The sequence below is a fragment of the Miscanthus floridulus genome, chromosome 12 (assembly GCF_019320115.1).
Source record: "Miscanthus floridulus cultivar M001 chromosome 12, ASM1932011v1, whole genome shotgun sequence".
Classification (NCBI taxonomy): domain Eukaryota; kingdom Viridiplantae; phylum Streptophyta; class Magnoliopsida; order Poales; family Poaceae; genus Miscanthus; species Miscanthus floridulus.
This window is the reverse complement of record NC_089591.1, coordinates 50,058,866-50,085,835: the sequence shown is the minus strand read 5'-3', so window position 1 is coordinate 50,085,835 and position 26,970 is coordinate 50,058,866. Positions and strand designations below refer to the sequence as shown.

Here is a 26,970-nt window from a genome sequence, read left to right as displayed (position 1 = left end):
TTGCTTGTTACTCTTAGTGGTTGCCACCACCTAGATGGTTTGGAGCAGCGAGGATTGTTGAGCGAAGGGTGGTGATTGTCTCCGGCTCCGATCGTTGTGATTGTGAGGGGTTCTTGACCTTTCCCCGGCGGAGCGCCAAAAGATACTCTAGTGGATTGCTCATGGCTTGTGTAATCCTCATCTTGTGTTGGTTGTGCGGCACCCTATTGAGGGTTTGGCGTGTGAAGCCAATTAGCGCATGAACCTCCAAGTGAGTGAATCGCCACAACGAGGACTAGCTTGCCGGCAAGCAAGTGAACCTCGGTAAAAATCATTGTGTTCATCTTTGATTCCGAGGTGATTGGTCTTCATTGTTATTCATCCTTGTGATTGATTAGTTCATTCATCTACGCGGCGGTATAATCTTCTTGATCACTCTCTTTACTTTACCGCAAACTAGTTGACAAGCTCTTTAGTGTAGCTAGTTGTGAGAGCTTGCTTGCTTGCTTGGTGTGGCTCTTTAGTTAGCCTTTGAGAGCACACTAACATAGGGTAGTGTCATAGCCCTTGTGTGAATCGACACTATCTAAACTAGAATTGTGGTAGGTGGCTTGCATTTTGAGTAGGCTAGTGCAACACTTGCTTCACCTCATAATTGTCTAACCATTTTGTTAGGTGTTGTTGTAGAAATTTTATTAGGCTATTCACCCCCCCTCTAGCCATTAGGACCTTTCAAGTGGTAATATCCACCTAGCTGATGATTGCACCTACATCTACTTATCAACATAAAACCAATTGCGATCCATAAGCTTTACTATTTGTAACAGACGATTCCTATGTGTATCGGCTATTTAGTCGATTTTCCCATCTAGCTATTCCCGAAGCGGCACACTTGGAACTGTCTAGGCAAAGATCGGCATGTTCCACCTTAAATTATCGATAAACTTTCTCTCCTTGTCAATTGCAGGGTCAAATTGACTAGCACATCTCGAGAGGAATTCGCAGGATCGGTTACCCCTGTGTTGAAGCTAAGCGGATCTCCAGCTCCATCAAGTGGATCCTTTTGGCTTGCCATGTGTCGACGCATTTTTGTGCCGACAAAGGGTTACACTGAGTTTTGGTGGAATATCTTTCTTTTCCCTTGAGTAAATTGTGGTTGCTTCTTGAATGCACGTGTCATCTGTTTGTTTGTTTGTTTGTTTGCATCACCATTGATTCTGCATTGTTTCCCAATCATTAGTGAAATGAAAAAATGTGCTTCTTGAATAAATTTTTGATGTAAAAGTTAGAATGTCACTGTTCCATTGTCTTAAAATAATGCCACATAATTAAAAATGGGTTTAGGTTACTGAATGAAACAAACCCTCTATGGCGTGTGCACAAACAAGCAACTGGTACTTATGCTCCAAAATTTTAGCCTAACACCTGTAACAATATCTTTACTCTTTATACTTCTTTCTCTCTCCTCTTCCACCACCTTAGCATGCATGTTCTATAGTTAATAGGGTTCAGCGCCGTCTGCGCTGGTTTGCCTAGTTTCTTTTCTTTCTCTTTTTCTCCTTAATCCTCGACCTCGTCGTGCTGTCCTTCGGTCTTGCCGTCTTGGGAGCTCAAATCTGACACATGAGAAACTGGTGCAGTAGGTCCGAAAAGTAAGAGCATCTGTTGCTACCTTTTTTGGCTAGACTGAAAGGTCCTAAATGGCTAGAGGGGTGAATAACCTATAAAAGTTTCTACAAAGATACTAGAGCAATTTGTTAGACAACTAAATGGCTAAATGCAACTTGCTCTAGCTCAACTCAAAAGTCAAGCCACCTACCAACAATTCTAGTCAATTATGATCACTAGACACTCATTAACTATGTTGCTTCTCTCTACACTAGTTGAGCTAGCTAGGAACTAATTACAACTAAGAAGCTAAGCTACACAACTAGTTACAACTACCGCAAGCTCTACATAAGATAAATACACAATGTAATTCAAGAGAGTGGTAGAGGAGATATACTACCATGGCAAGTGATCAAATGATGAATACCTAAGAATACTGAGAAGATAATGATGACACAATGATTTTTCCTATGAAGTTTACTTGCTTGCCGACAAGTTAGTCCCCGTTGTGGCGATTCACCCACTTGGAGGTTCACGCGCTAATAGGCATCGCACGCCAAACCCGCAACCGGGTGCCACACAACCAACACGACAAGCCATGCGCAATCCACTAGAGTTGCCTGTCGTGATCTTCCATGGGGAAGGCACAAGAACCCCTCACAGGCACCATGATCAAAGCTGGCAACAATCACCGATAGCCGCTCAACGATCCTCCAATCATTGGGCCGTCTAGGTGTCAACAAACACCAAGAGTAACAAGATCTCCACTAGCCCAAATTGCCCAACTAGTGCCACAAGATGCAAGACCACTAAGCAATGCACTAAAGGCTCTCCAATCTCACTCAAGATGATGAAATCAAGTGTAGAAGTGAGTGGAGTGCGTTTGCTTGCTCATAATATGAAATCTTAGCACTTTGGGATTCCAAGAGAGTGGCCATGGCCGACCAAGGGGGCTATTTATAATCTCCACCTTGAAATAGAGCCGTTACCCCTTGCAGCCAAATCTGTGAGGGCACCAGACAGGCGTGTAGGTCGAGATGGCAGACTAGAGGTGGGTGAATAGTCCTTTCCTAAAATTAAACACGCTGGCTAACCAAAACAAATACGGAATTAAAACTGTCGGTCTAGTCAAGACTACACTCCTCTATCTATATTCTCAAGCACCTTAAAAAGATCCTAATCTAGCAACTAAGGTGCTGGGCTAGCTAGAGCTCACTAACCAATTCTAGGAGCAAGGTCACACAAACCTATCTCGCATACAATCTAGTAAGCAAAAGCACAAAGCTCCTAAGCTCACTAGCAATGCTCAATAATAAGGCTACACAAGCCAAATTATAGAGCACAAATTACTTAGCTACTAAACTAAGCAATATGACTAACAAGGTTACTCAAACCAAATTAGTCATGCAAGGGAGCTACTTCTATGCTACATAAGCAAGAAGGTAACTAGCAAGCTACACAAGCCAACTAATTACAAGAGCAACTACACAAGCACAATGCATATGAAAGTAATTACAAGCTTGTGCAAGGGGATTGCAAACCAATGGGAAGATAAGGAAGACACGATGCTTTTTATCCTAAGGTTCACGTACTTGCCAACACGCTAGTCCCCATTATGTCGACCGTTCACTTGGTGATTCAATGGCTAATTGGCATCACCCACCAAGCCTACATGTTGGGCACTACAAGAACATATGAACCAAGTGAGGGTAGCTCAATGACACGCTCAACTAGAGTTGCTCTTCGTGGCTCCCATGGGGTGAGCACAATACTCCTCACAATCACTTCTCTAGAGCACCACACAATCTTCCTTGCGTGCTTCAATGGAGACCACCACCAATCTATCTAAGAGGTGGCAACCTTCTAGAGTAACAAGCACCACCGTCTTGCAACTCAATCACCTAGTGCTATTCGATGCAACCTCACGATGCAATCGCACTAGAATCATACTCACACTCAATCGGATGATCACTATCAAGGTATGTGAGTTAGAGGACTCCCAAGCCCACCTACACAAGCCACCAAGGCTTAAGGGTGCTCAACAACTAGCCCAAGGCCGAGCTCCACCTCTATTAATAGCCCCCAAGCCAAATAGAGATGTTGGAGCAAAGTATTCCTTTTTTGCGAGGGCACTGGATAGGGTGGTGCCTGGCACTAGATAGGGCAATGCCCCTCCAATGGTCAAGTCCCAATGGCTAATTTGAACTAGCCATTGAGCCCCTAGCACTAGACATAGGGTGGCGGTGCATTGCCCTAGGAGTGGCGGTGACCACCCAGGCCAACCCCTGAAAACTGCACTCTCTAGAAAAAAGCGGCGGTGCCACCACCGGATAGTCTAGTGACCATGGTGGTACCCTCTTCAGCTCAAAACCAAAAACCACTAGATTAATCTTGTAGAGCATTTCATTAGCTTTCTGAAAAGTTCTAGATCATCGAAATCGGAGTTCAGAACTAAGAGTTATGTCCAAAATACGAAAGGGTGGCTGTGCTGATTTGGGCACGCTGCAGGGGTGGCGGTGCCACCGCTCTAGGCTGTCCAATGCACACCGGAAAGGGCGGTGCCACCCCCCAGGAAGGGCTTTGTGTTGGATACAAGTTTGGTTGAGTTTTTCGATCCTCGGACAACCCAAACTTGCTCTTTTCTTCTCCTTTTCTTCTCCAACTTCACTAAGTTGATCCAAATCAACTCCAACAACTTCTCCTTTGCAAATATGCCAACACCACCAAGTGAACAACATCATGTGCAAGTGTGTTAGCATTTTCACAATCATTTTTTAAAGGATTAGTCACTCAATGCACCACGTCACTCGATCCTAGCAACGATGCAAAGTTAGATCATTCAAGTGGCACTAGATGACCGATATGCAAACAAGTTTGTCCCTCTTGATAGTACGACCATCTATGCTAAACCCGGTCATAAACTTCTCTACACACTTATGATCGGTGAAATGAAATGCCCTATGGTTATACCTTTGCCTTGCGCATTCTATTCCATCTCCTCTAATATTGATGCAAAACATGCACCAACCATATCATAAATGGTATGATCCACTTTATATCATCACGTGACCTTGTTGGTTCATCAATCTTGATCTCACTTGCTTTTTACCATTGCCTTCGTCCATCGGCGCTAAGTCTTGCTCAAGCTTCACCGCCACGCAGTCCATCGCTCCAAAGCCTCCAACTTGCCCTTCACGCTTGCAACCGGTCCATCAAGCTAAGTCTTGTCTTGATCTTCTCCACCTTAGTCACATGACTCCATGTCATGTCTCATATGCAATGAGCTCATTCATCACATGTGTGAGCCTTGCAACAAATCCAAGCCATTTCACCTCCATAGCATAGGTTCCTCACACATGATGTACTTGTGGACTATTCACCTATGTATCTCACAATTAAACACATTGGTCTACCTAGATTGTCACTCAATTACCAAAACCAAACAAGAACCTTTTAAGGCCGCAGTGGCACCACCCTAGGGGCGGCGGTGCCCCTCAACGGTCGGCTCAACAACTAGTTTGACTGGCCATTAGGGCACTAGACAAGGTGGTGATGGCACCGCCCTAGGGGGTGGTGACCTCCTAGCTAGACCCCCGAAAGCACCCCTCTCTGGAAAAATAGGGCGGTGCACCGCCCTAGGCATGGTAGTGCCCAGACGATGACCAACCCCGTTTCCCCCGCTCTCTGGATAAAAGGGGCGGTGGCACCAGACATGCCATGGCGGTGCACCAGCCTCACCATGGCGGTGTACACTGCTGCTCGAGACCAAGGCCAGGTGGGCACCACTGGACAGCTAGGGGTGGTGCCCACAGGGCAGCACCTCGAGCTCGATTTCGCCTTCTTTCTTTACCTTTGTCAATGTGCTAACACTCCAAGTGTTTCACCGTCACGTGCAAATATGTTAGCATATTCACAATCATTTTTCAAAGGTGAATCACTTCTCACCGAATGTGCACTAGGCCTAAATGCAATGCACGTATTCCAACACCTAGTGGCACTAGATAATTGAGTTGTCCGATAAGAGCTCCTCTCTTAATAGTACGACCATCTATCCTAAATATGATCACACTCTCTAAGTATCTTGACCACCAAAACAAAATAGCTCTATCAAGTATATCTTTGTCTTGAGCCCATTTTATTTTTCTCTTTCTTCTTTTTCAAGTCCGGAGCTTGATCATCATCACATGTCCAACGCCTTCACCATGGTCTTAATCTTTGCTCCACACTTGGCTTGAACCAACCTATCACATTTCCACACTTAGAGCATAGGGTTAGTCCAAATAGGTTTCATCAATTAACCAAAATCAAACTAGAGCTTTTATAGACGCTGCAAAGCTCTGACCATTGTGGATCCACAAAATGACATGGTATTATGAGCTAAATAATTACTTGTGCGATAAGACCATGGCACAAACCGGATCCGTGGCGCAATGGTAGCGCATCTGACTCTAAATCTCCAGATCAGAAGGTTGCGTGTTCGATTCACGTCGGGTTCAAAACCCCGAACCTTAGTCCGGATATTTTTTTATTCCCAACAGCATGGTACTATCAAATACGGAGTACTCCGTAATTAATTCCTTTTGTGAACGATGCCCCTCGTGTCTTGTCTGCTTAGTTTAGGTGTTGTTAACAATGCCCCTCGTCTCTTATGTGCTTAGTTGTTTGATTCAGCCGTCCGTTTTGTGAGCAATGCCTCTCATCTCTTATGTGCTTACAAATTAATTTAGATATTGTTTGGTTCAACGCTAGGAGCGAACAATGCCCTCGTCTCTTATGTGCTTACATATGCGCTTACAAATTAGTTAGATGTTTGATTCAGCGGTCCTTTTGTGAACAATGCCCCTCGTCTCTTATGTGCTTACAAATTAATTTAGATGTTGTTTGGTTCAGTCCTAAGAGCGGCAACGACGATGTAATTACAAACAACTAATTTAGGTGTTGTTTTGTTCAGCCATGGGAGCAGCAATGTCAATACAATTATGCTATCCGTTACCATGGAACTGAAACTACGATTTGTTTGGTTGGCACCTGCAACGGTTTCTATTTGCCTTAGCAGACGTATGTGCGATGGAGATCAACAGCCTTTAACGGCAAGGATATGGGAGAGAAGTTGCGCGATGTAGTTCAAACAGCCTTTACCGGCAACGGCAAGGATACTGGAGAGAAGTTGGAGACTAGAGTCGTCGGCGCATAAGACTCTGAACTCGCGAGAAGAGAGGAGTCATTTGTAAAAATGGCAAATAAGTTGTATACCACTCACTAGTCATAATAAATTGGCAATATAAGTTACATACCACTGGTCCTATGTCATAATGACACTTTAGATAGCCTCTTCTTTTTTTTTTGAACGATAGCCTCTTCAAATGTTCTGCTCTATTATAGTAATATATTAAATGCATTTATTGTATTCTAAATCGTAAAACATTTTGGTTCTGCTAGATATATTACTTATACTACTTCAACAGTATTTTTCAACGAACGAACAATATTTTTCTCTCACAATAAATAAGCATAAGCGAACAATATATAGAACTACTACCCTGTAGCTGGCTACAAAAATAACTTATTCTGTAGTCACTTTAAATTACGATAATTACTATATTAATTTATAAGATTATAGTAATTTCTTACTAAGTGGTTTACTATAACGCTATGGTAAATATCCCCATATGTTATAGTAACCTAATTATCGTAAATATGTATTGATATTATCGTAAATTAGTATATAAAATTATCATAAATGGCAGAATAACTTATTTTATAATTGGCTACTGAATATATATATATATATATATATATATATATATATATATATATATATATATATATATATATAATTGTATAACAAAAGTTGCATATATAGAAAAGTCAAATGCCTTATAATTTGCAATGGAGTGAATATGTAGTAAGGTGTGAAATAAACAAATTCTGAGATGTCAGCCCACAAAATAAAACCGTAGCTCGTCCTTCCGATCAAGTCACAACTCTAATAACACTTTTCTAGGAGTAGGCAGAAGAAACCAGGCCTGAGGCCTCAGAGTCAGAGGTCCCCTCGACTCTCGTTCTCCCGCGCCATGGCTGGTAAGGAAATCTTGGCCGCGTTTAGTTTGCCTCTGAATCGGCGCAGCCGGAATTTCCAGTACTGTAGCTACACTTAGCGTTTTGTTTTTATTTAGTAATAATTGTTCTATCGTTGACTAATTAGGCTTAAAACGTTCGTCTCGCAAAGTACAACTAAACTGTGCAATTAGTTTTTGATTTCGTCAACATTTAGTACTCCATACATGTACCGCAAGTTTGATGTGATGGGGAATCTTCTTTTTGCATAGTGTCAAAGTTGGAAGTTTTGATGGAACTAAGGCTGTGTTTAGTTGTAGGAATTTGGATTTTAGGGCTACTATAGCACGTTCGTTTTTATTTGGCAAATAGTGTTCAAACATGGACTAATTAGGCTCAAAACGTTCGTCTCGCAATTTTCCACCAAACTGTACAATTAGTTTTTCTTTTCGTCTACATTTAATGTTCTATGCACGGGCCGTAAACATTCGATGTGACAGAAACTTTTTAGAAATTGGGGTGGAACTAAACAAGGGCTAAACATGGCCCTTGTGTCTTTCCTTCTGGCGGTGTAATCAAAACACTATCCATTCGTTTTTCTAAGCTTCCCTCATCCTTCCTGAGCTCTGCAGCCCGACCCCGACGTCTCCAATGGGAGCCAGCGCCACTGCGGGTCACCACCGCTCTCCTCCTCTTCCTCCTGCTCACCGCCGCGGGAGGAGCTGCTGCGGCCTCAGCGGCAGCGCCAGCAGCCGCAGGGCGCAGGGAAGCGGTGACGTCGCCGCACGGCGCTGTGGCGGCGGACGACTGGCGGTGCTCGAGGATAGGCCGGGACGCGCTCCGCGACGGCGGCAGCGCCGTGGACGCGGCCGTCGCCTCCGCGCTCTGCCTCGGCGTCGTCAGCCCGGCCTCCAGCGGCGTCGGCGGCGGCGCCTTCATGCTCGTCAGGCTCGCCGACGGCACCGGTGTACGACTCCCGCGAGACCGCGCCCCTCGCCGCCTCCAAGGTGAGTCAAGCACTCAATCAAGCTAATGCCGCGTGCCGCGCGCGGTGGTCAAATTAAGCATTGTCGACTTGTCGTACTAGCAGGAATTTGCGAGTGATTTGCCCCTAGGATTCTTCTTTCTGGTCTTTGTCACATAGCAGTTCATCGATCGATGACAAAGTTTGTTTAGATATATAGTACAGTACTAGCTCCCGATTGACCAGGACTCCAGCACGGCGGAGATCGAGATCAGATCACAATTGAGAAAAACTATTTGTGATCACAGTTAATACGACTTGCCAGTAGAGTAGAGTAGAGTAGAGTAGGTGGTTGATTCACATGGTTGTTGCTTAAGCAAATTGTCTTTCAGTTACGAATTAAAACAGGATATTGTAGTTATTACTTACAAAGAGTGTTGGTGATAAGACTGTGGTAAGGCATTGTCTTCGCCGGTAGCAGTCTTGACAGTGTTGTGTTGCTTGTGTGAGGATATGTCTCGGAGTGGCGGGAAGAACAAGAGGAGTCAGAAATGCATTTGTTTACAGGGCTAGCAGTATAAAATTCTCTAAAATTTAGTCAAAGTTAAAAAAAAAATGTCAATAGAAACTGTAGAGATTCAGGGGGGGTCTTGCCCCCCTATCTCTGCCACTGGGAAGAAGAACCATGAGCGACGGATTTATCCATGTTAGCTACTTAGCTGCACTAAGTAAGATCAATCAAAGAATAAAACGTGTCCCCTAGAGTCACTACCGGACACTGTGTAGTTACCGAGTGCCCCGACAATTACCGAGTGTCAAAAGTCGGGGCACTCGGAAAACATTACTTACCGAGTGCCAACACTCGGAAAACATAAACACCCGGTAGTAGACCAATTTACCGAGTCACCACACTCGGTAACTTCAGACACTCGTTAAAACTACAAGTTTACCGAAGGGGCGCACTCGGTAAAAACAGCCACTCGGTACTGAGGTGCCACGTCACCTAGGATAACAACCGTGCGCCAAACGGCGTCACGGCATGACATGTTTACCAAGTGTTATGAGCATACACTCGGCAAACATCACGGTAACAACAGCTCCGCCCATGAAGCGCTCATCGCAAATAAAAAAGACCGAAAATGTTTACCGAGTGTCACACTCGGTAATAATAAAGTTTTACCGAGTGTAAGTGCACAACACTCGGTAAACACTATCTTTTACTGAGTGTATTGTCGCAACACTCGGTAAAATTCAACCAAATTTCTTGTTTTTCCCTTCATTCTTTTTCCTCTATCCACATATGATATTTAGTACTCCATTCCAAAATATGGTGTTTATTTCGATTTATTTACTATATTTCACAAAATTTTCATTCTTTATGAAAATTAGGTACATATCGTGTAAATTTAATTGTAATAATTAAAATCGAACTCGATAAATCACGAGATTGGAAGAATTAACATTGAAGCATACATCTATATTATAGAAAAATTTTCATAACGTTTCGGAAGTATATTTACATTCGTCGCTGCCGAACCGGTACATCTTCCAAAGAGACACTAAACATTAACAATGACGAGTAGGATTTCTATTAAGAGTGAAATTCAACATTATGATTTGAACTTGGAATTTTTTAGATAGTAAATAGATGACATGAAATAGTTCATGTGAAAGTTTGGTGAATTTTAGGATTAAATTAACATTTTTTCTTTTTAGTTTTGCATGAAATGATGGATACTTTTACCGAGTGTGACCTTAAACACTCGGTAAAGGTTAGCCACGGCCCACCTGTCTGCCACAGTGGGCTGCCATGCTTCTGTTTACCGAGTGCCGTAGATCTGGGCACTCGGTAAACATGTACCAGGCCACGGTGCTTCTGTTTATCGAGTGCCGTAGATCTGGGCACTCGGTAAACATGTACCAGGCCCACATGTCATTGGGCTGCGGTGCTTGAGTTTACCGAGTGCCGTATATCTAGGCACTCGGTAAACAGAAGCATTCAACACCTACCCGTTTCTCCCTCAGATCGTGCACAGACATTAGCAGGCATCCCCGCGCCGCACACGCCCGCACATCCCTGCCGCACCGCCGCCGTCCCCCGCACTTGCGCCCGTGCCCGCGCGCTCCACGCCGTCGCCGGCGCCTCCCCGCCGTCGCCGGCGCCTCCCCACCGCCGCGGCCGCCTCCTCCCCTCCACGCCGTCGCCAGCGCCTCCCCGCTGTCGCCGGCGCCTCCCCATCGCCGCGGCCGCCTCCTCCCCTCCACCACCGCCGCCACCGGGCGGTCCCCCACAGCCGCCACCACCGGGGGAGGGCGGTCACCCGCCGCCACCGCGGGACTGCCGCCGCCGCGGCCGCCTCCCGGACACTTCTGCGCGACATCAGGCAAGGATCGGCTCCTACAACACAACATCCATCACCTGCCATGCATATTCACTTTATTGACTGATGACTGATTTGTAATACAATTTGCTTGGTGCCTTGTTTTTGACGGACCTCTACTATGTACTAGCCGATTTGGCCAATGGAAGATTTTGCTTGTTCTTCCCAAGCTTTTTTTTGGATAATGGCTTGTTCTTCCCAAACTACTCATGCTTTCACATTGAAAGGCAGCCGCAGCACGGCTTCCCTATGATGCTAGTGATTAATCAAACTAGGCAGAGGGCTTTGTTAGCTACAATCGCTTGCGTACCAAGTCCAAGGACTGGCCTGGTAGACGGATTAACAACAGAAATTAGGGCTCTCTGCCATTTGTGATGCAGCAGAAAAGTTAATTTCTCAAGATGCTGGTCTCCAACCGTCAGTTATAAAGATTATGCCCACTAATTCACGCATAAAAAACACTATGTGGTGCTACCTTTTGTTCCTTTTTTTAATATATAATGTACCTGTTTCTAGAATTCCTAGCTTGTGATGTCGAAATTGTATATATGTTTGCTTCCCTTTTACTTTAACAAGTATGGTTTCCAGAAATATTATGTGAAAATTAGTCAGCTAGGTGATGATCTTTATATAGATCTGAAGTCATCTACTCCACTAGCTATTATGTTGTTGGTCAGCTCGTGCTGTTCAGTAACAGAGCATGGAGTTTTAGCGTGTATATGGACAATCACGGATGCCTTTTATGCCGTGTCCACTTTATTACCCTTTCTTTGCAGACATCTTTTGTGTTCTGAAGTACATGTTTTTTCTTCCGTGATCCTGCACATCAGCATATGAAAAAGCCATATTTTACCATCTCAGGGCATTCATCTGCATACTCATTGGTCTCAACCCAATATTTGTGCTTACTCTTGTCTTTATAACAAACAAATGTAGGAGTATGCTAGAAATATTCGTTCATACCAATGATGACGGGCAAACAAAGAACACAAGGCGAGTAGTTCATCTTAAAAAGTTGTAGTAAGAACCAATACAAGTTGGCAGCTAGCGAATGACCTTGCGACTTCTGGTTGTTCCGCCAAGAGGCACAAGATTCACAAGTTAGCACGTACTACTACTACTTGTTGTTTTCCTTCTTGTTTTTCACGTCGTGGTCGCACAAGTTCGATCTGCACCGTCACCTTGTTGTTCTTCACGCACTTGTCGTCGTGCTCTACCTCAATCTTCGATAAATCTTGCTAGTGATGTTTGTGGCTACAAAAAAATTGGTTCCATGTATTCCTCCATCTACAAGTGACATAGCGGCCTTTCAACCTTAGGTAAAATCTCATCATCCAATCTAGCAAACATCTTCTATATGAATCGACCAAGAACATGAATGTCTCTTTATCATCTCATATGGTTTTTCTCTAGCACTACTACTCTATTGCTCTAAACTGCAATATCGTCTATATGTTAGGATGGATGACCGTCAGTGGATGTACATGGGCTATCAGAAGAGGGGTCAATACACAAATGAATGGATTGAGAAGGCCAATGATTTCATGACGAAGGCATTTGCAAATGGACGGCGACATGCCTGGTGTCCCTGTAGGAAGTGTAAGAACAAGGCAATGAAAACATATAAGGAGATGACTAAAGATCTTGTCAACAATGGATTTGTAGAGAACTATACCCGGTGGACCATGCATGGTGAACGCCATCGTGCGAGAGAAGAGGTCGTGAGACAACGGATCGAGGAGTTTGATTCTGAAGCCAGGGTGGCAGAAATGTTAAATGACCATGATATGGCTTTCGATGAAGGAAGTGCAGAGCAGGAGCCAGAGCAAACTGCAAAGGCGTTTTACGCCATGTTGGATGCGGCACAACAACCCCTTCACGGGCACACCAATGTTTCTAAACTGGATGCCATTGCACGTCTAATGGCTGTGAAGTCCCAGTTTAGCTGGAGTAGAGAATCCTTCGATCAACTGTTGATAGTAGTTGGCACCCTACTTCCGGATAATCACGTTCTGCCAAAGAACACGTATGAGTCAAATAAAATCCTTCGTGCACTCAAGATGTCGTACGAGCAGATACATGCTTGTCTGAACGGATGCATCTTATTCAGGGGAGAACATGCTGATGATAAGTACTGTCCGAAGTGTAAGGCATCTAGGTACATTGAGTTAGAATCTGGTGATGGTCGGAAGACGCAAACAAAAGTTGGTGCAAAGATCCTAAGGTACCTTCCTTTCATACCGAGGATCCAACGGCTTTTCATGAGCGAGGAATCCGCAAAATAGATGATGTGGCACAAAACTGGACGCCGATACACTGACAAGATGATACATCCGTCCGATGGTGAATCATGGAAAAGCTTCGATCGGAAGCATACCGACAAAGCTGACGAGGCTCGTAATGTACGCATTGCACTGGCAACTGATGGGTTCAATCCTTATGGAATGGGTTCTTCACCATACACATGTTGGCCCATATTCGTCATCCCTCTCAACCTCCCACCTGGCGTCGCCTTTCAACGGCAAAATATTTTATTGTCACTTATAATTCCAGGACACCCGGGGGCTAATATGAGTGTGTACATGGAGCCTTTGATAGACGATTTGGTCTGTGCATGGGACGAAGGGGTAGTGACATACGACCGATTCACAATGACAAACTTCAGAATGCATATTTGGTACCATTATTCCATGCATGACTTCCTGGCTTATGGGTTATTTTGTGGCTAGTGTGTTCACACGAAGATGCCATGCCCGATATGCAAGTCAGCTGTGGAGTTCTTTCGGTTGGAGAAGGGGGGGCAAGTTTTCTTCGTTTGACAAACATCGACAATTCCTCCCTCTTGACCACCCATTCAGGAGAGACAAGAAGAACTTTCGAAAAGGTGTCACAGTGGAAGACTCTGCACCGGAAATGATGACAGGTGCCCAGGTTCTTGAGATGTTAGATGGTCTTGTGGTCGACAATGAAAAGGGGGGCTTCATGGGATACGGAAAAGAGCATGCCTGGACACACAAGTCGTGCTTGTGGAAGCTTCCTTACTTTAAGGACCTCCTTCTTCCACATAACATTGATGTAATGCACACTGAAAAGAATTTCACCGAGGCGGTCCTTCACACAATCATGGACTGGGAAAAGTCAAAGGACAATGTCAAGGCTAGATTGGATCAAGCAACGCTGTGCGATAGACCAAAGCTAAACATGTTGCCTCCCTTACGCGGGAAGTCATGGAAGAAGCCTAAGGCCGACTTCGTCCTAACAAGGGCCCAAAAGAAAGAAGTTCTTCAATGGTTCCAATCATTGATGTTCCCTGACGGGTATGCAGCGAATTGGAGGAGGGGTGTGAACTTAAGTACCATGCGAATCACAGGGCTCAAGAGTCATGATTACCACATATGGATTGAACGCCTTCTTCCGGTGATGGTTCGTGTCTATTTCCCTGATCACATCTGGCGAGTGATGGCAGAGTTGAGCATGTTCTTCTGCAAGCTATGTGCTAAGGAGATATCTCGGACCGAGATTGAAGAAATGGAAAGAATAGCCCCGGTGTTGCTCTGCAAGTTGGAGAAGATCTTTCCCCCCCGGCTTCTTCAATCCGATGCAACATTTGCTCTTGCACCTACCATATGAGGCAAAAATGGGGGGCCCTGTGCATGCCCGTTGGTGCTATCCAATTGAGCGATGCCTAAAGGTTCTTAGAACAAAATGCAAAAATAAATGCAAAATTGAAGCTTCCTGTGCAGAGGCATCCATTGTGGAGGAGGTGTCATACTTCACAACAAGATACTATGCCGACAACCTTCCTAACGTGCATAATCCACCCCCTCGTTACAATGCTGTCGACAATCAGTCGACCCTCAACCTTTTTCGAGGGCAACTCGGAAGTGCAAGTGAACCTACCTTGAAGATGTTGAGCCTAGAAGAGTGGCGCTCTATCCAGCTGTATGTGTTGCGGAACCTTGAAGAGGTTGGCCCGTACATTGCATAAGTTTTACACAAACTTGTTTCTTTTCTTGTCAATATTTTGCATGCACCCATCCAACCCTCTTGTTAACGGCCGTTACAGCAAATTTGTTCTCCTCTACCATCGTCCTTCACGGAGGGAACCCACCGAAGCGGAAGTTGAAACCCTTCTAAGACATGGCGCGGGAGAACGAAATCCCACTTTTATTTGTTGGTTCAAGGAGGAGGTACTGTTCAATTTCATTTGTTGTTTGTACTTAACTCTCAACTCGACAAATATATAACGAATCATCCTACTTGAACTAGCAGGCCAAAACTGACGTGTCTATGAGTGCCGAGTTGAGGCAAGTTGCCAATGGATTTGAATTTAGGGTCAAGTCATTCTCTGTGTACGATGTCAATGGATATCGCTTTCACACAACTCGGCACGAGCAGAGTCAGCCGAATTGAAGAACCACAAATACCGGTATTTTCACGCCAGGCACAGATGGATTGGACTACTATGGAATAATTGAAGAAATATACAAACTCAAGTTTCCTGGTTGTGTACCTCTTCGTCCTGTCATATTCAAATGCCATTGGTTTGATCCTAAAGAAGTGATAAAGACCCCTGAGCTTGGGTTAGTCGAAGTTCTAAAGTCATCCGTCTTGCTAGGAGATGACGTGTACATTGTGGCCCAACAGGCCACGCAAGTTTATTATCTCTCATACACGTGCCAAACCAAAGACCGTCTTAAGGCGTATGATGTGGTGTACAAGGTATCGCCGCATGGTAAAGTACCCGTCCCAAACGATGATGATTATAACATCGATGCAAACACATATGATGGAGAGTTCTTTCAAGAAGAAGGATTAGATGAGAGTTTTGAGATTGTCTTAGATGTAGATCTCGCAATGGAAGTAGACAATGATACGGTCATTGTTGACGGGGATGATGGAGAGGAGGTTCACAACGCGAAGGACTTGTTATTACTTGAGCAACACCATTCAGGCAGTGTCGCTAGTGATGAGACTTTGAGAGACGATCATAATTACGTCGACAATAGCGATGATGAGATTTTTGGCCCACCTATCAATGATCTTGATGATTATTTCTAGTACATGTAAGATCTGTAGTACTTATGGCAATTTTATACATGTATGATACATTTACTTATTTTGCATCTCTTTTATACATGTATGATACATTTACTTATTTTGCCTCTCTTTTATACATGTACGATACATTTACTTATTTTGCATCTCTTTTATACATGTATGATACATTTACTTTTGTATATGCGTACTGATAGTTTATTCCTTTTGTTGCAGGTGATTGATGGTGGGCGGTGGAATCAGGAAGATTAGGTCGGTTATGACCTTACTGGCTGGTGGCGAGGGGTCCAGCCAGGGTGGAGGAGGAGGGCGTGCACAGACTGAGGGTGGAGGGCGTGCCCAGGGAGGAGGAGGAGGACGACGACGAGGGCGTGCCCAGGGAGGTGGAGCCTAGGGTGGAGGTGGAGCCCAGGGTGGAGGAGGAGGACGGCGACGACGAGGGCGTCGAGAGCCGACACCTCCACAGGACGATGACGACGAGTTCGTAGCGGCCACGGAGGAGGATGAGGAGGAGGAGACCAGGGAGGAGATAGCGGAGGCAGTGGAGGAGGCATGGAGGGAGGATGAGGCCGAGTGGGCTGAGCGCGAGGAGGATGCCGACTTGCTGGCAGAGGAAAATGGGGTGCCTACGGTTTGGCTGTGAGGGTCGTCGCGCCTCCCAGACTTACCCATACAGAGACGGCCAGTGATTCGACCCTCCGGAACTAAGTAATTTTTGCATGTTAACACTACTTCACAGGTTTTTAAGTTATAACAGAAACTAATATTCAATCTCAATAACTTTGTGCAGGGATTGGGAAATGGTGATCCCAGGGAGTCACTCTCGCCGAGTAAACGGGATCCTGGGTCTTCTGTGTAGGGCAAACTACCCTGGGATGGTGAGGATCGATGGTGTTGTGCAGCCCGCCATGAAGTGGTCCCACTGGCACGCCGCTAGCGATCAGACGGATCGAGCTGGCAGGTGTTATAATAGCAAGGCCAACCGGGTGATGAAAGAGCTGTGGGTACGTGTTCATCGCACTATGCTGATAATAACATCACATTAATTGTATATTACTGACTTTATTTGCTTGTAGGATTACTACACCTTGGCGGAGGGAGTACGTAGGGAGGACGCGGATGACGTGGTGAACAGAGTCTGTGTTCACCGAGTGTAGGACCTCTTCTACGAGACAAAGCTCCTATGTAGAAGAATTTACCATGCCCGCAGAGGACACAGAGTCACCAGAGCGCAGGCAGTGCACCTGCCCCTAACTAAGGAGCAATACTTGACGGTAAACATGAGATTACATCGTCTGCGATTAATTGCACTGAAATTGATTTATGATTTGTCATGTGCTCGTGTACGTGCAGGTGCCTCCTGCTTGGTGTGCGAGGATGGACAACTACTGGGAGGCCATTGTGGACAAGTGGTTGAGTGAGGAGTATGAGCAATATCACGCCGTACACTCACGTTGCCGTGCGATGATGCAGGGTTCCTCGCACAAACAAGGCCCCACTACCCTTAAGGAATATGCAGCCAGATATGTACGCAGATTTCATTTCGTTGTTGCTATGCTAACTTCTGAATGCATAATATCTTATTGTTGTGCTTCTTCCTGCAGACGCGGTTCCACCCCGGCCAGGAGTGCGCCTCGTTCAAGGCATATGCCTTGGCACACAAGGGCAAGGCAAAGGACCCCGACCTCGTCTACAACGCGGAGGATCCGCCCGAGGCATACAGCAACCCGAGCGTGCACAGGCGCCTCAACGAGTACACGGCGATGGCGAGAGAGATCCATGGGTCAGAATTTGATCCGAGCACCGCTGACCTCGAGGGTGACATCGTCATGAGGTTGGGACCAGGTAAGCCACACGGGCGGTACTATATGGGCAACAGCACCATAGACACGGCCAACACTCAGACACTCGCCTAGATTAGAGCCCGGAGCACGAGTTCGAGTCTGGCCATACGCCCACGCTCACAGCCCCAGGTGGTAGCACTCCAGGTTAGTTCTGTTGCATTCGTTGTCCATTCATTTTCTACTCGTTCTTTATTTGCATTCTAACTATGTGATAAATAATTATAGGCCTAGATTGAAGCCCTGCAGGAGTCACAGCAAGCCTCACAGAGCTAGCTTCAGGCCCTCGAGCTGTCGCACCAGGCCGAGTTGGCACAGGAGAGGGCGCGAGTGCAGGCCCAGCTTGAGGCCTTCCAGCAGACGCACAAGGACTGGTACGAGTACATGGCCCGTTTTTCTCAGAGCATGGGCCAGCCTCCACCGCCTCCGCCGCCGCCGATGATACCGTTGGTGCCTCCACCTCCGCGCGACGGCACTCCTGTGAGTCACTTAGATGCACTCTTCACTTTTGTGTCATATAGAGCTACCTTCGACTTATACCTTAGTTTGACCTACCATAGCTTAGACCTTAGAATTTGCTTTGATCCAGATAACTCACATGTGCAATCTCATTCTAGGGACCTTCTACAGCTGGATCGAACAACGATATGTAGGGTGATCAAGACCTGGACTTGACTCCGTTTCTCCGCAGGCCTCCGACCATGTGACAGGCCATCCGACCTTGTTTGATGGGTTTGTATGTTGAACTGTGGACTTGGTTGAACTTTGTGGACTTTGGACATATGTTGATGGTGTTTGTGGACTTTGCATGGTGCTTGTCGACATATGTTGGTTATTGTGAGTGGATGTGACATTTGTGGACATATATGTGATATATATTGCCTATCTGTCATGTTATTATAATTTCCTGTGATTTTGTTGCTCATTGTGACTGGATATGCACTGAAACAAACAAAAAAAATTCTGTGGACATATTTTACCGAGTGTAGCACTCGGTAAAACAGAGATTCTGTCAGTTTTACCGAGTGCAGCACTCGGTAAAACAGCGAACAGAACCAATTTGGTTCTGATTCTGTGCATTTTGCCGAGTGTGCCATTTTTTACCGAGTGCGGCGTCCCCACTCGGAAATATTTGACTACTTTTTACCGAGTGGGAACACTCGGTAAACATTATTCCTGAAGTTTATTTACGGAATTGTTTTAATCACGAAAATGGTTATTCTTTTACCGAGTGTTAGGAGCTACACTCGGTAAACATTATTCAAAAAATTTATTTCCGGAATTGTTTTAATCACAAAATGCTAATTTATTTACCGAGTGCTGCTAGTGACACTCGGTAAACCTCGCCGTTAACGGTTAGTTTGGAGGCTGACGACCGTCAAGTCATAATTGTTTACCGAGTGTCATTGTAGCACTCGGTAACTCTATGCTCCGAGTGCGTCGATATTAAACACTCGGTAAAATAACTTCACCGAGTCATTGTTTGCCGAGTCCACTTTACCGAGTGTGGCACTCGGTAAACAGTTTGCCGAGTGTGTAACACTATTTGCCGAGTGTTACTCACACTCGGTAAATAAACAGTATCCCGTAGTGAGTGCCCCTGTCGTTGTTCTCCTCTCTTGCCGTGTGGAAACTGGAAAGTGCTTTGCGCGCGCTTTCGTCCACTTCTCGGTGTCCCCTGCAGTGTTCCTGCGCTGTAGTGTCTGGACTCTGGACCGCCGGTGAGCAACGAGAATTGGGAAAGCCGAAAGCCAAAAGGAATCCAAGTCATATAGGGACATAGGGTGGATGTTTACAGTACAACAATCGTTCCAAGATCAACTAGCACACCTTTTATCACTCCATCCATGTGCAAGTGTACAAGCACAAAAACTGTGTGTTGGGCATGTTTGGGACTCACATCCTATCATAGCACCATGCACAAGCAGAGGCTTCCTTCCCTGAAGTTATTGTTTTTAGCTCAAACAAGTATATTTTCACATCTTTTTGGAGCTATATAAGTATTTTTTTCAGTTATCTATCATTCATTTGGATTCTTCTACACCCTATGTATTTGAACACAACCTTTTTAGCTCAAACAAGTATATTTTTCACATCTTTTTGGAGGTATAAGTATTTTTTTAGTTATCCATCGTTTATTTGGATTCTTTTATACATCCTATATATTCGAACACCTTCTTTAGCTATTACGTTTTATTTTTTGTTTTTTCACTTTTTGAGTGATACTATTCAAGTTTGTCATTGACATATGGGTCCATCACCAATATATACCAATCCAGTAGACGTCATTTTTTAGCTGTTATGTTTTGGCTTTTCTTGATACATAGTTTTTACTTTGAACTTAGAGTGGAAACAATGTATCTAGAAAAACCAAAATGTCTTATAATTCGGAACGGATGGAGTAGTACCTAACCTACGTGATACTGAGTTTGAGCCTTGAGATGAGTACAGTGGCAGCTTAATCAAAGAATTGAATAAGACTTGTATAAAGTTTGCTACGCGTATTCCAAATTATAGTTTACTTTAACTTTAGTCAAACTTGTCTAGCTTTGACCAAATGTATAGAAAAATGTATCAACATCAATGAAAGCATCTAGGCCCCTAGTTAGATTTCGGTGATTAATGATAATACAAGATTACTATGACTAACGTGTGTTTTGCAGAGGCAATTAAGTTAGGTCATGGTAATGGAGATCGATTGGGCAATCGAGGTGGTCATGCCCCTACGATGAAAATCGTTTTGGTTTTCAAAGGATGGACGACAAGGTTAAGGATGACTAGTTCTAAGTGTCGATTGGAGTTACACTTAGAGTAGTTTAGGACTTTGTTTTTCCTTTGGCCGTACTATTAAGGGGGGTATGGACGGGTAGCTTGACCTAGTGAGTTAGGTGTGGTGCACACTTGTTGAAACTAGCACTAGGTAGCTCCTACGAATGCCTAAGATCCTTTGGAGCAAACTTCATTCACATATGATCGAGAGTTAGAAGTGAATGGAGGGTCAAATGCTAACCGGACGCTGGCTTCAGTACGACTGGACGCTGGCCGCAGGGTCCGGTCAGTTCATTTGACCAAGGAGAATGCGTTCGGTGCGACCGGACGCTGGAGTGGTCAAGTGACCGGATGCTAAGAGGCAGCGTCCGGTCGACTCCAGCAAGGTTCCAGAGAAGGGAATCTGCGACCGGACGCGTCCGGTCAGTGCTGACTGGACCCTGGGGGTTCAGCGTCCGGTCGAGTACAGTAAGGTTCCAGTGAGGGTTTAATACGACCGGACGCGTCCGGTCAGTGGTGATCGTACCCTGCCAGCGTTCGGTCAACACTTTATCACTGGTTTGCGGGTTGAACTGACCGGAGCGTCCGGTCAATATGACCGGAGCGTCCGGTCACCCCGCAGAAGCTCATAACGGTTCGTTTTTCAGGCTGCCTTATAAATAGAAACTCCACTCGTGTGTGGAGTGACTTTTGCTCATTCCAACAGCTGAGAAACACGTTTGTGAGTGCCAAGAAGAGCAAGGTCCTAGTGAGATGATTGAGATTTGAGAATTCAAGAGAGTAGCCTCATTAGTGAACCAAGAGTAGCAAAGTGTGCATCTATCTTCTCATTAGGCTTCGCGTGGTCAAGTGAGAGTTCGTGCTTATTACTCTTGGTGATCGCCATCACCTAGACGGCTTGGTGGTGATTGGGAGCTTGGTGATCACCTGGCGGAGCTTGTGGGTGACCCAACTCAAGTTGTGAGCGGCTTTGGGTGATTCGCCGAGACGGAGTGTCGAAGAATCAACCCATAGAGAGCACTTGATCCTTGCGCGGATCAAGGGGGAGCTACACCCTTGCGCGGGTGCTCCAACGAGAACTAGTGGGGAGTGGCGACTCTCCAATACCTCAGCAAAACATCACCGTGTTCCTCTCTCTCTATTTACTTTGAGCAATTCAATACTTGTTCTTACATTCATAGAATTGCCATGCTAGAGTAAGTTTGGAACATAGGTTGCAAGTCCGTTGTGCGTTAGATTAATAAAAATACTTTTCTAGGCACAAGGGGTCAATTGGGCTAACCGTATGATTTGATTATTGCAAGAAAATTTAGAATTAGCCCAATTCAACCCCCCCCCCCTCCCTCTTGGACATCTTGATCTTTTCAATCAACATCATCAAATTAGTTTCATTACATTTTTTTCATAAAATTCTTGATGGTACATTTATTTAAACTTGGAGATGTTGATATATTTTTCTAAAAAAATTTAGTCAAAGCAGGAAAGTTTTACTTAGGACAAAACTAATGTAAGCTCTAATTAAAATTGAATGATAATAATAAGGCACCTAAAGAAAAATGAGAGAAGGCTAATCATAGTGATCTGTCAAGAATATTTGCCAACTGTCACGTTAGAATCATAGTGCACATGCCATGTTTTTTAGGCTATACGCCTACCCTCTTATTTAGAATTCAAATTAAGTCAAATGATTTCTGTACAAACAATGAGTGGATTTAAAAATATCTCGTTCCTTTTATTCTAAATTTTCAAATGGGGACAAAGAGAGATTGTTTTCTATTTATGACCTTAATAGATCACATCATGGTTCAAACATTTTTGGAAGTACCGTTAAAAACAAGTATCTGTTTTTCTAAGCACCTTCTATACTCATAGTCATATATAGGTGGATTTTGTGGGGATTTTCAGTCACCTATATATGACTATGACCTTAATATTATCATTCAATTTTAATTAGAGCTTACATTAGTTTTGTGTTGTCCCCACAATCCCCACAATTTAATGAATTTTGTGTTGTTCCATAATCAAACCGTTCTAAGTTTTAAAAAGTTTATATAATAGAATATTAATATTTATGACACTACTCTATCTTCATTAGATATACTAGTCCATCAACTCGTACTCTCGTACGAGCTAGAATATTAGAAGAAATAGACATATTTATTGTTACTAATGAAAAATCTACATTACATTATATATTTTCTTCTTATTTATTTCTTAACACAATAGACATATTAGATAATGTAGTCCCTATTCAGTTGTGATAAGCTTACCAATTATTGATCGATATGTTCCTCCGTGCTTGACATGGTATTAAACTCAATACTATTTTTACTATAGAATACATGTTTACGTGGTCTAAATGATGGAGTACATCATTATACTTACTTTTAATTTAATAATGATAAAAGATTAGAATTTAGAAATATATATAGCATACTTTATAAATATCAAATTATCATTTTGTAATAGCTTATATTAGTATTTATATGTAGATTTGGTAGATATGTTTGGTTATTTTTATAACACTAAGGTGGATAAGTCACATATACTAATTAAAAGGTGTTACTTTATATGATCTTCCAGGTGTTATATATGGGTAATTTGAGTGCAAACTTTGGGTTTAATTTGCATTATCTTTCATGATAACAATGGTGCATAATTTATAGAAATTTTAGTGGGTGAGGCATTTTATATTATCTTTATAATGGCGGAGGTGAATTATTTAGATACAAATTTTAAATTATTTTTTGAAATGGCAGATATGAGTAATTTAGATGCAAACATAGGGGATTATTTTGAATTATCTTTCGTAATGGCAAAGATAGGTAATTTAGATACAAATTTGGTGGGGGTATTTGTATATCTTTCATAATAGCAGAGATGGGTAATTTAGATGCTGAATTAGAAGGTTACTTAAGTATTTTTCATAATGACAGATGTTGGTATTTTTTTTATATATGAAACAGAGTGACCCAATGTCCATTGTTTGAGATGAGGATTAGAGTCTACCAAACTAAAGGGTTAGATGCTTTTTATTATTGTGAAAATTTTTAGGATTTTTTTTCTTTTCTGGCGTGTTTGGTGAGAATTAACATGAAGTTTTTGTTGGAGCCTAGTAAGATAATATAATGGCACATGTGAGTAATTTTTTTTATAAAATAGAATAGATCCAATAACTATTACTAGAAAAGATGATTAGAGTGTACCAAAGTGAAGGTTAAATATTCCTGACTATTATGAGAATTTCTATTGTTTATCTTTTTTTTTCTTTTGTCACGCGCTCGGTGATAATTAACTTGGATATTCATTGGAGCCTCTAGGTAGTAATAGTACGATAAGATGGTAAAATATATCTTCTTATTTTTTTATGTATGTAGCAGATCTTGATATTTTTATTAGCTATATAAACTTGATCAAACTTATGATTATTTGACTTATGGATAACTTTATAAGAACGAGGGAGTATGAGATACATCTCGTAAATAACTTGGCCACATCTTTTTTTTTAAAAAAAAAACAATGGAGGGGGGCTGTGACACTGCAACTAGTTTCAGTTTTGAATTTGAGTCGTGAGCACTAAGCAGAGTAATGACGTTTAATAAGAAATTAGAAACGGCATTCGATCGGCTACCCAGCGTTTTCTTTGTCACTTCCTCCATTTTCCAGGGTTATTCCTTTACCCATTGTTCTTCCAAGGACGAGAGAATGATCACCAGAAACGTCTACCATGCATTCAGGACATGTACGGCGGCAATGAGTCGCTGAAAGCACGGGGCGCGCTCTCCATAGCAGTTCCCGGGGAGATCGCCGGCCTGTACGAGGCGTGGAAGCACCACGGCAAGCTCCCATGGAAGCGCCTCGTGCTGCCGGCCGCGCGGCTGGCCCTGGCGTTCAGGATCTCGCCGTACCTGCGGATGCAGATGGAGGCGACCAGGGACGGCATCCTGGGCAACAGCGGGACGCGGGCCGTGTACGCGCCGGGCGGCGACATCCTCAGGGCCGGGGACGTGTGCCGCAACGCGAGGCTCGCCCAGACGCTGCGGGCCGTCGCGGAGCATAGGCCCTGCGTGTTCTACGGCGGCGCGGTGGGGGCGCGGCTCGTGAGGGACGTCCGGGAGGCCGGAGGGATCCTGACGGTGGAGGACCTGAAGAGGTATCAGGTGAAGGTGCGGCTGCCGCTGACGGGGAACGTGATGGGGCTCCAGGTGGTGACCAGCCCCCGCCTTCCGCCGGCGGTGCCGGGATGATGCTTGTAAAGTTCATTCTCTGGCTCTCTGCATTCTCATCAACACCGATCAATTCGTTCATGTTTAATTCCTTTATTTGCCATGATCTTGATTCACTTGTTCACTTATGGGTAGGTCCTGAACATCCTTGATCAGTATGGCATTCCTGCTGGTTTCGCTGGCTCTCTTGGGATTCATCGCCTCATCGAATCCTTGAAACATTACATGGCGGTAAAGATGAACCTTGGCGATCCTGACTTCGTGAATGATAGCGAGGTTGTGTCTGATATGATATCCCCCAAATTTGCTGCTGAACTGAAGAAAACCATTTATGACAACATGACATTTGCGCCTAAACATTACGGTGGAAGGTAAAGACAGATATGTCGTAAAAACATCATGCATTGCTGTTCAATTAACCCTTTCTGAATGCTATCGGTGATCGCTGTTCATTGCCTCACCAGTTCAGTTCCAGGTCCCATTGCCACCATGCAAATAAAGGCTGCTGATCCTGATCAACTTGTGTTTCAGGTGGAACATCCTTCAGGACCATGGAACCAGCCACTTGTCCATCGTCGACAGCGAGCGAAACGCGGTTTCGATGACGAGCACCGTCAACGCGTACTTCGGGTCACTGATCCTTTCCCCACGCACGGGCATCCTGCTCAACAACGAGATGGATGACTTCTCCATGCCGGCGAACGCGTCGGAGAATTCTCCACCGCCAGCACCTGCCAATTTCGTCAGCCCTTTGAAACGGCCTCTCTCTTCCATGACTCCGACCATAGTTGTCAAGGTAAGGTAACTATAGCACGAAATGGAAGCTGAGACGATCTGAAACGAGCTCAGACCATGTTCCTGATGAGAGCTTGACTGTTTTGTCATGCATGTGCTGCATTTGCATAGGACGGGAAGCTCGTGGCTGCAGTTGGTGCCAGTGGTGGCAGCATGATCCCCGCTGGAACGATCGAGGTGGTCATCAACCATTTCGTCAAGAACATGGATCCATTGGCTTCTGTCATGGCGCCAAGGGTGTATCACCAGGTTTGATATTTTTATATAAAAAAATAAACATCAGTGAAAAATAGCTTACTCCTCTATTACGCTGATGATATATATGTCATCGACCGGCTAGATAGTCTTTCTTCTGAGCTTGGTTTTGGTTGCCTATGTCCACAGCTGATCCCAAACGAGGTCAAGTACGAGAACTGGACGACGGTGACCGGCGACCACTTCGAGCTCGACGCCGCGACGAGGGCCGACCTGCAGAAGAGAGGCCACGTCCTGAAGCCGCTAGCCGGGGGGACCATAAGCCAGCTCGTGGTGCACAACGTCGGGCCCCAAGGCGACCTGACTGCCGTCAGTGACCCCAGAAAAGGCGGTGTCCCGGCCGGTTACTGAGCAGGATCGAAGCACGGTTAATTATACATAGAGAATACACATAGCTCATCTGTTTAGGCTCTTGTGGTGGAACATGACAACTCGAGTTAATCATCGATTCGGCTATTTCTATTTTTCTATATTTATTCCAGTATCTGATAATTTAACAATGATATTTTTCCCCGCAATAGGTGACTGTGTCTATCGACAACGACGTGTATATTTTTTTTTTGTATATGGTGACTCATGAATCTTGAAATATATCGGTTTAGTATTTTATATGTTTCTTCACAAGGACGAGTGTGCATGCTTATATGAATAAATCACTGTGCCACTTGTTTTTTTACGAAAAAAAGGAAACATTTGCTACCTCTCCTACCACACACTGCCAAGTTCTTAAAAAGTTTTCAGCTTATGAGCTGCTCAATATGAAGGGAAAAAAGAATCTACACCGAAGAGAACTATCACCAGCTACCGCCCTGCTCGGCAAGTGAACACTCTTCATCCATTCTTGCTGAAAAGTGCCCAAAGCAACGATCTTCATTATATTGTGCCACTTGTGCATTGTTTATTAAATATTATTCCCTGTTGAAATTGTCCTCAGAATTCATCTACCACAAGATGAGAGAGTAGTTGTGCATTATTAGTGTTGCCCGGCCGTTATTCCAACACATCTCATCAAATTCTTAAAGGGCCCATATCGCCCA

General features: G+C 44.3%; 2 protein-coding genes across 2 annotated transcripts; both read left to right on the top strand.

Moving 5' to 3' along the window:
• The first annotated feature begins 7,661 nt into the window (after positions 1-7,661).
• On the top strand, positions 7,662-18,740 carry LOC136495847 (glutathione hydrolase 2-like). The gene is made up of 9 exons (XM_066491659.1): positions 7,662-7,726; positions 8,179-8,651; positions 16,264-16,755; positions 16,838-17,051; positions 17,124-17,321; positions 17,401-17,574; positions 17,652-18,035; positions 18,117-18,368; positions 18,506-18,740. Exons 1-3 carry the CDS (start codon positions 7,662-7,664, stop codon positions 16,269-16,271), a joined length of 546 nt encoding a protein of 181 aa, XP_066347756.1. The 3' UTR covers positions 16,272-16,755; positions 16,838-17,051; positions 17,124-17,321; positions 17,401-17,574; positions 17,652-18,035; positions 18,117-18,368; positions 18,506-18,740.
• Positions 16,923-26,485, top strand: LOC136495846 (glutathione hydrolase 1-like). The gene is made up of 8 exons (XM_066491658.1): positions 16,923-17,051; positions 17,401-17,490; positions 17,673-17,813; positions 24,395-24,823; positions 25,019-25,254; positions 25,415-25,679; positions 25,790-25,927; positions 26,063-26,485. The coding sequence occupies exons 1-8, from the start codon at positions 16,923-16,925 to the stop codon at positions 26,282-26,284; spliced, it is 1,650 nt and encodes a 549-aa protein (XP_066347755.1). The 3' UTR covers positions 26,285-26,485.
• The last annotated feature ends 485 nt before the right edge of the window (positions 26,486-26,970 follow it).

Coding starts and splice junctions, on each gene's coding strand:
- LOC136495846 (XM_066491658.1), top strand. CDS start 16,923: ATGGTGAGGATCGATGGTGTTGTGCAGCCCGCCATGAAGTGGTCCCAC. Junction 17,491..17,672: donor AGTATGAGCAATATCACGCC/GTACACTCACGT, acceptor CACCCCGGCCAG/GAGTGCGCCTCGTTCAAGGC. Junction 25,928..26,062: donor CGCCAAGGGTGTATCACCAG/GTTTGATATTTT, acceptor CTATGTCCACAG/CTGATCCCAAACGAGGTCAA.
- LOC136495847 (XM_066491659.1), top strand. CDS start 7,662: ATGGCTGGTAAGGAAATCTTGGCCGCGTTTAGTTTGCCTCTGAATCGG. Junction 7,727..8,178: donor CGGCGCAGCCGGAATTTCCA/GTACTGTAGCTA, acceptor GAACTAAACAAG/GGCTAAACATGGCCCTTGTG.